We start from the raw sequence: 9015 nt of genomic DNA, 5'->3' as shown, positions 1-9015 counted from the left end.
AAATGTTCTGGGAAATGGGTTAGCCCCTCTTCAGGAGGAAAGTCTTACTCTAGCAGGAGTAATCTGCTGCATGTGGTGGCATGTGCCCCAAAAATATACATGCATACCTCTGATGCACCCTCAGAAAAGAAAGAGAGAGGGAGAGAGAAAAGTGTACGCACTCGCAGAGTGTTGGTGTTGATGCCTCCTGGTATTATCCCAGTTTATGGTGCATGTCATGCTCCACGATATATACATATACTACGTACCCTATTATCACCCACTTCTGACCTCTGATCTCTGACCTGCCACTTTCCACCGAGTAATTAGCATAGAGAGAGAGAGAGAGAGAGAGTGGAAAAGCATTTAACAGACGATTGCGTGCAACGTGTGGTATGAGGAGAGGCGCGTGGGCGATCCATCAGATGGAATATGGAAATATGCTGATAAGCTGGCGAGAAAACCATTAGCAACTGCAGCGGGGGGAAGTAGGGGGAGAAAAGGTAACAGTAACAGGGGATGGAATCATTTTTAATAATTTCGATGATCCTGTGGCGCTGCATATTGGAAAACCTTTCAAGTGGCAGCTTTGCTGACTCTCGTCGCGTGCCACGAGTCGATCGCAAGCTGCGTCTCATCCTCTCATGCTGTGGGATGTGATGGGCTGTAGGGGGGATGTGCTGTCTGTCAGCCTCTTACTTTGGGAAGGATGTCAAACATCAACGAGCAGAAGGAGCCGGACTCGGAGTGCGTTCACTCTCTGTGTTTTTGTCTGTTGCCATCGCGGGGCATCGGGTTTCAATAATAGTTTTATCCCCTGTACGAGTATCTCCTGTATCCCCTGGATCCTTGCTTTTTCCTGCAGCTTTCAACTTGCGATGGATGATGGATCGTGTTGCACGGCTATTGACTAACTGACTGACATGCGGCGCCCCTCCTGCCTGCGCCACCCTGCAGGAGGGTGTTCTCTAATGGAAAACCCGAGAGAATTCCACTCTCGACTCTCGAGTATCTTGCGTATGGACAGATCAGCTCTGCCCTGCTCTGTCGCTGTCGCTGACTCTGCGGCAGCAGAAGAGATTCATTCTGTAGCCAAAAAAGAAGCCCTCGCATTCCACAGCCCTCGAGTTATTTGTTTTGTTTTTATTCTTCTGAGGCTTTTCCTGTCAGAAATTCTACTGGTGGGTCGAAAGATACAAATGTATCTCTAACCTTAAGATACACCTGATTGATGACAAATTCACGTATAAGAAAGTTGCACTCGAAAGCACTGCCTTGATTGATTGATTGATGGATGACCAATCAGACGATCAGTCGCTTCTTCGACTGTCAACAGTTTAGTTGATCGCTTAACTAATTGCTCAATAATGGGGAGGAGGGATCCTCCCATACCATCCTCTACCTAAATCCCCAAAATGGTATCTGTAGGATCCATTAGAACCAGTGCATCCCTCCGTTGGAGGGGGCATGCAACCATCCATCCATGCAGCCTGGGGCCCACTCGGAGCGTTCCCTTTTCCCAGAGAGCTCCCCTTTGGAGACTCCATTAATCAAACACACAACACACGGAAATTGTAGCACACGAGGAATACTCTACTCATATACACTTCGTACAATTTCATTAATTGTGGCACCAAACCATCGCCGTACGACGAGTGGCAGAAAGAAGGAAGGAAAACAACCACACACACACCCGCATGCCACTCGAGAGAGTTTCCCACGAAGCACCGAAGCACCGAATACGAACTGTTCCAGTTGCTGTTTGTCCAAGACCATGCCCGTGCCCCCTGCCACTGACCATGGGATGTGGCGCTACATTAACCAGGTCTCTGAGGTCTCTCAGGTGCTGCCCCTGGCCCTGTGCCTGTGCCCCCAGTAGTGGCAGAGCATTAGCCAGTGCAAGCACGTACATAGATTCATGCAACAGTCACTCGAAAGGTGGAACCAGAAGAGTTACGCTGCAGTTCACGCGAAATACCAAATTACAGCTGCCACACAGATGCCCCAGTAGCAGTCGCAGTGGCAATGGCAGTGGCAGCCACAGAGGCAGCACTCTATGCCCTCATATTGTCGTTAGTTTCAGTGTCAACGTCAACCACGTAATCAACTCACAGCACGGGAAATCGTCCCATCATCCCTTTTCCGTCCTATTCCTGAAACAAAATAGAAAAAAAAACAGAAATTGCAACAATCCATCCCCCGAACCGAACGAAACCTCTCCTCGAGGCTGTCTCTTGCTGCTCCTTAAATTCAGAGGATGGAGAGAGGGAGGAGGGGTGCTCTCCGCTATCCTCTAATGTTTGGTTTCATTAGTCCTAAGCGACAAATCAAACAGTTTGTGGCAGTTTTGTTTGTTGTTGTACTCTCGTACACTCGCACTCCGTACTCTTGTATTTTTTCCACTGCCACACCATCCAGAGATCCATCCGTTGTTTACACTCATTAGTTGGTCCTTCAGTCGGTCCTGTGTGTGTCCTCTGCCTGGATCCTGGGATCACATCACACCCTCTCGTGACAACTAGCATACGCTTCCTTCCTTCCAGAGGGTGAACTGATTTGATTCCTAATGTTGAGGGTGCCCATGGATGTTGTTTGTTGATTCATTTTCATTATTTAAAGCACATTAATAATCACATTTGACAACAGCAGAAGCAGTGGCAGCGGCAGTGGCTGTGGCAGCGGCAGTGGCTGTGGCAGCGGCAAGGCCTGGAGTGGCAGCAGAGGCAGGAGTCGCATATCGGAAAACTGCAAACAAATATTTGCAAAGGACGAAGGACGAGCACTCGTCTGCTGCTTCCTGTGTATGGCACTTAACGCGCTTGTAATGATGTTTTGGTGGCTGCGCTTTTTATGGCCATCGAATCAATCGAATTGGGTGCAAAAACAGATGGCAATCTATTCCTGTGTCTCTGGGGAGAGTGGGCGGAGGGTGTTGCAGTTGATTATTGGCTTGTGTGTGGCATGTGCGGAGGAACTTGTGGATTCCGATGGGCAGTCTCTGGTGCATAATTATGTGTAGGATTCAGGGAGCCAGGGGAAACAGGGACAGCATCTCCTGTGTCCCCATCTTCTGTGCGCTGTCCCCCCTTTGGTTCTTTGGGTCATTCTTCAAACAAAAGCGACAGAAAGAGTGGAAGACGAAGAGGAGGAGTGAGAGGAGAGTGTACATACGACAACAAAAGATACTCATTCGGACCACACACACACACGGAATGGAACCCTTTGGAGGAGTAGCCTCTGGCCCTGCGACAGACAGCCAGAGAGACAGAGACAATAGAAACGATTCCATTCCTCTCCTATCATATGTGGAATGTTCATTTGCTTATCGAATGCGTAATCGAATGGGTATATCAGTGCACGACTGAAAACAAAACTAAAACGTGGAAAATGGGGGGGAAAACAATTAATTCTGTGGTCGTTTGATGTGAGAACACTTTCACCCATAAAAAACATACATAGAGCGGAGAATGGAGAAAGGGAACGAAGGAAGGACCTTTTCCAGTCGCTTTGATGTTTGCTGAGCCTTCAGAAGGGGGTGGGAGGCATGCAGCAAGTGTGGGGCAATCATTAATCAAAAGCAATTTACATTTGTCTAAATATTTGATTAGGGAAAAGTATCCCAGAGACTGTTGCCTGTCCCAGGGATAGGCGCCACCAAAAGGAATGGGAAAATTAATGAAGTTGTTTTTTTTTTTGTTTGGAGGGAAAAGTTAGGTATCCAAGATGGAGAATCTCTCTCTGTTGTGGGATGTCCACGCTGTCCAAGTGGTCGATCTTTCCCTTCCACGAACTCGCATCGATCATCGATTGGGGAACGATAATGGAACTCAATCCGAATCTCAATTGAACCCAGAAAATACTCTTTCTTCGGTGATCTGCTGGACAAAAGTGGCCCTGGGCTTCCTTCCCAGAAATTACGCATAACAAAGCGCTTGCTCTGCTCATCTCATCTCGCCTACCTCCCTCTCCCACACACACACACACACACACACACACGGGGCATGCCACTCTCTCAATTTGTATTGTCATTAGCGATTATGAGCCCCTCGGATCGCTCGAATCGACTGATGCGCAGTCGGGCCGTGGGGCGTAATCCGATATGTTGACAGAACGCATAAACACACACAGAAAAGAGAGGATGAGGAGGATGAGGAGGGGATCCCAGGAGATGGGAACAGACAGAACAGAACAGAGGACGGATCAGACTGGGTCGGACTGCTGACAAGCCTATAAAGCATTCAAAATCCTTGGCGCTACTTCAAAATGTTTACTCCTTTTGTGAACTCAATAAAAACGTAATCAAACCCGCAGCAGAAAGGACGAGCACTACGATGATGCGTCACAAAAAGAGCAAAGGACTCGCAGCCAGAATCGAGGACCAGGTTTTCCATCGAAATGAAGTCCGTGGCACAGGGGAGGGGCGTAGCGAAAGTGAAATCGAGACGCCGCAGCCGCAGTCTCTAAATCGGCAGCTGGAACACCTTCGCATCATCATCATACCATCCTACTATCCTTTCCATCATGATCATCGCTTGGGAGGCAGTTTTCTGTTTTGTTAGACGCTCTCTCTCTTCTCTCGCACACACACAAAAGGGGCACAGCCAAAGTCAAAAGGGGCACGCGCTAGACAGGAGAGACACAGAGACGATGATGCCCGCCCGTGAAACACAGAAGAGGAGAGACATTGTGACTGATCGGCGGGTACCGTGTGTGGTGTGTGGTGTGACCTCAGAGCTATATCTCGCTCTCTCTTTGTGGGTTCTGTGTCTGATGTCTAGACAAGCCGCAGACACAGATACAGACACAGACAGACACAACTTTTAATAGACTTATTGTAATTGAGTCACAAAAGCCACTCGACGTCTGTAAATCTGAGGGATGTGGATGAGGATCTGTGGATATTAATTTCCCTACAACTCTTTTCCCTCAATTTCCAGCTGCTGCCAAATTCTGTGGAAAGGTGTCAATCCCTCTCTCAATGGATGGTAACTCCTTCAATCTGTGATCTCCTGATTATTCGAATGCAATTTTGCGTACATTTTGAATGGAAATTTAATTAAAATTTGCAAATGTTTTGCTCATTTTTCCATTGTCCTTGTGCCTTTGTGCCCCGACATGTGGTATGTGTCATGTCATGCATTTTGTCAAGTTTTGACTTGTACACCTTTTTTTTTGTGTGGCATCCCAAAAGGGAATACTCGTGCCCCTTTAAATGTTTGCCTTTTGCCCCTTTGCCGCATTTTCATGTGTGGTTCCTGGCTCCTGGGTTTTCCTGGGGGCTCCCAAGTTAACAAGTTAATTTTCCATATTTTCTTTGGCCCAACTTTTCCAAAGAGTCATTCTCTCCACTGCGTCCTGCGTCCTTCCGCCTGTGTGTGATGTCCCGTGTGTGGTGTGTCCTTTGTGGTTATCCATGCGACTTGACCCAGAGATGAATCCCTGCTAATGAGTGGAGTCTGTCTGTCATTTATTCTGCCGGATATCAGCTTGAGCTTTAAACACAAACGCAGACGATGCTCCACCGCCCACTCACCCCCCTTTGTTTTCCCCCTTGCCATCCTCCACCCTTGGAAAGTCGTGGAATGGGGGGAATGGCTGATAATCCTTTTGTATCCGCATTCGCATTGTTTGGGATGTTTCACGCAAGAGCAAATCGTAAATGTCAATAGCAGGGTCCTTTCCTGTGTTTAATCTGCTCCAGGATGGGGTGTGGTGGGGGGGAGGTTGGAGGATGTGTGTGTGTTCCTCCTCCCACCTGACAATTACATTAATTCAAAGCTCACAAAGGTCAGAGGCTGCCCAAGCCAGAAACATTTAAAGACAAATTAATGTGTATTTAAGCTGCTGCCTCCTGCCCTGAAAAAGCGAAGACTAATTGCCCCAAGGGGAGGCAGAGGCTCTCGGGAAACTCGTGGAAGTGGAAACACGGAAAATCTCACGCCTTTGTTGATTAATTAATCAAAGTAAATAGTTGCAATGCTCCCCACTCCCCTCGAATGAGAGGAGAGAGGAGAGGAGACCCAAAGACCAGAGCGAGACCATCATTAGGCGTAATCTAAACGGCCTATTGATAAGCTTTTTCCACACCTAATTGCTACATTAATTTCCACCGAGAGCCAAAGAGCCAGAGAGTCGCCTGAAGGCCACACCAGTGGCCAAAGCGATGGCCACAAGGGCGACGATGTTTGGCTGCTGCCTTCGGGCCACGCCCCTGCCCAGGGCGGGCGTGGGAAAGAGCTCGTCCCAGATGGCATATCGTTCGGAATAGCCAGGCGGACCCATCTTTGTGGCCACATCATTGTAGAGCATTGCCACATACGTGGCGTTGCAGGGCGGCCAAAAGTCGTGCTCCTCTTCTGTGGATAGAGGTGTGCTGCAACGGGAGAGGGGGGATGAAGGATAGAGGATACACTTTATACTGATTTATCGCGGATATTGCATACCCTGTCTTGGCAAAGTGCGTAAACCACTTGGTCAGACGCTCCATCATGAAGAGATCCGTGTGATTCTCAGCCATGATGGTGCCATACCACAGGCTGGGCATCACGTACTGCAGATCATCCGCATGCCCCACGCCCAGGGGCATCTCCTGATCATCCGTAGGAGCCGAGAGGCTGCGCTTTCCCACGTAATCCATTCGCATGTAGTAGACGGGGGTGAAGTGCCTGACCAGATGGACCAACCGATGGACTCCATGGCCAATGATGCCATCGGAGAAGATGCTTCCGAATCTCTCGATGTTGTCCGCAGAGATCTCCGAGACGTTGCTTCCCAGGTAGAACTCCTTCAGGCGGCGGCTGATGGATGTGTCGTAGTTGTAGAGGAACAGCTCGGGGGCGTACTCCTCGAAATTAGACCCAAGATCATGCAGCAGCGGCTCATTCTCCAGATGAACTAAAAAGGAACATCAGTAAAGGATTTTGAGTTAAGGATCCCCTCACCATTTGCCGTGTAATCCAATTCGTTGGCCGTAAAGCTCACGAGGAGAGGCACTTGGCTGAAGTTTCCCTCTGCCATGAGCTCCGTGGGATGCCTGGGCAGAAAGTGGCCATCGATCTCGTAGTTCCACTTCATATTCACAAACTGAAACGACTCCCAGCCCTTGCATACCTCCACGATCCGTGTCCAGGCCACATTCCGCAGACACTGCACCACATCGGGGGCATCGTACATGGGGCAGCCGACTTCTCGGGCCAATTTCTGTGTCCAGTAGACATTGTCGATGGCGAAGTGATTCGTGGCAGAGCCACTCATGAGAATAGCTCGATGAAATAGTCCCCAGGAGAGGGGCGATGCCAGGTGGAGACTCACAGCCATGGATCCGGCACTCATGCCAAAGAGCGTGACGTTCTCTGGGTCTCCGCCGAACCTCGAGATGTGATCCCGCACCCACCGCAGGGCCATCACTTGGTCGAGGAATCCGAAATTTCCAGTCACACTGCTCCCCAGAGGCCGAAGGAAGCCCAGGGCTCCCAGGCGATAGTTGAAGGCCACGAAAACCACCTCGTGGTCGAGCAGATACTGCGGTCCCGCCTCGTACAGGCTGTGACCGCTGCCCAGGACATTAGCTCCTCCATGGATGTACACGATGACGGGAAGTAGCTGCTCCCCCTTTGTGTCCAAATTCCCCGTGAACACATTCACCTTGAGGCAGTCTTCGCTCATCAGCAGCGAAATCCCCGGCTGTGGGCAGACGAGCGAATCGGAGGTGGCCTTGAGGATCTCCTCCTGTCCCCAGCCAATGGCTGGCTGTGGAGCGGCAAACCGCAGCTGCCCCACTGGTGGCTGGGCATAGGGAATGCCACGGAAGGCGTAGATTGTCTTCCCCTGGAAGCTCTGCATTGTGCCACCCTGTACGCGTCCCAGGGAGAGCTCTACCAGTGGCGGTTCTTCGGCGAATGAAGAGTTGATGGCCAGCAGGAGTAGGACGAGTAGGGAAGGCATTTTCCCGGCTCGATTTTCACTGTGGGAAATGTCGAAACACCCGCATAGGCGATCAGCGAACGCGGAACTGCTGAAAGATTCGCACGGTCTCGGCTTTTGCTTTCGATAGAGAGAGGGAAAATATTTTTAGTTGCAGATAAGTTGATACGAAATCGGATTGATTAGAACTCGAATTAAGATTAGCCTTCGTTTGTGGTCTAAGAATAAATTCATAGATTAGGAAAAACTCTCTTTAATCGTGCGAGTATTTCAGTCGTAATTCCATGCTCTCATGACCTTCAGGTTCTCTCTTTCTCTGTCTCTCTTCGGACCCTTAATTACTCTCTGAACTCCAATTCTCAATTGAAACTTATTGCTTCATTCCATTCATCGAGTGATTTGAGAGTTTTGTGTTGCGTGTGTTATATGTGGCAAGGGCAGTGGCAGTGGCAGAGGTTTGGCAGCCGTTAGACGACACACATCACCCTGATTTGCAGATATTGGTGGACGGGGGATCGCGGATAGCAGTAGATCCTACGCCCGCAGATTTTTTAGAGTTTTCGAGTTTAGTTTTTCTCATGGCAGCGAGCGGCTCACTGAGATTTAAATTGATTTCCTTATTAATGCGTACATCCCTCTTGTAATATTTAATTAAAACCGAACCCACGATGGAACATTCAGTCGTTCAGTCGTTGATTGATACACGCTGCTCTCCGTAGAGTGGTAATTACTCTGTGGGATCTATGGGATCTCCTTTTCACAAAGTGTAAATGATGGTCTCTTTCTCTCTTAATTGTGGCACTGCTTTTGGATTTTAATTGCGGCAGCTGAGAGCCGAGTAACAGGAAGCAGCGAATGACGGTGTATGTGGATGCCACTGCATATTCATAATCATATATTTATATTCCCTCAGAGATCATAAGGAAAAACATTTTCACACATCGCGGAGTAGCCTCAATTCAATCAGGGAACGAAAACGCTCAAAATTGAAACAATTTGCGACAATCTGCTGCGGCTGCTGCTTCATGGTATTCCGGACACTTGAGTGCTCATATGCACACCGCAGCACCGCAGGAGCCAGAGAAGCCTCCGCAGAAGCTTCAGAACCACCAC

General features: G+C 49.2%; 1 protein-coding gene across 1 annotated transcript; it reads right to left on the bottom strand.

Annotated features, from left to right (window-relative positions):
• Nucleotides 1-5849: 5849 nt before the first annotated feature.
• LOC111074196 (esterase E4) lies at nucleotides 5850-7976 on the bottom strand. Its single transcript, XM_022366909.2, has 3 exons — nucleotides 6921-7976; nucleotides 6423-6873; nucleotides 5850-6352 (listed from the first exon to the last, which is right to left on the bottom strand). Exons 1-3 carry the CDS (start codon nucleotides 7921-7923, stop codon nucleotides 6079-6081), a joined length of 1728 nt encoding a protein of 575 aa, XP_022222601.2. The 5' UTR covers nucleotides 7924-7976; the 3' UTR covers nucleotides 5850-6078.
• Between the last annotated feature and the right edge of the window lie 1039 nt (nucleotides 7977-9015).

This window comes from Drosophila obscura, unplaced genomic scaffold (genome assembly GCF_018151105.1).
Source record: "Drosophila obscura isolate BZ-5 IFL unplaced genomic scaffold, ASM1815110v1 contig_179, whole genome shotgun sequence".
NCBI classification, from domain to species: Eukaryota; Metazoa; Arthropoda; class Insecta; order Diptera; family Drosophilidae; genus Drosophila; species Drosophila obscura.
This window is presented reverse-complemented; position numbering and strand designations above follow the sequence as displayed.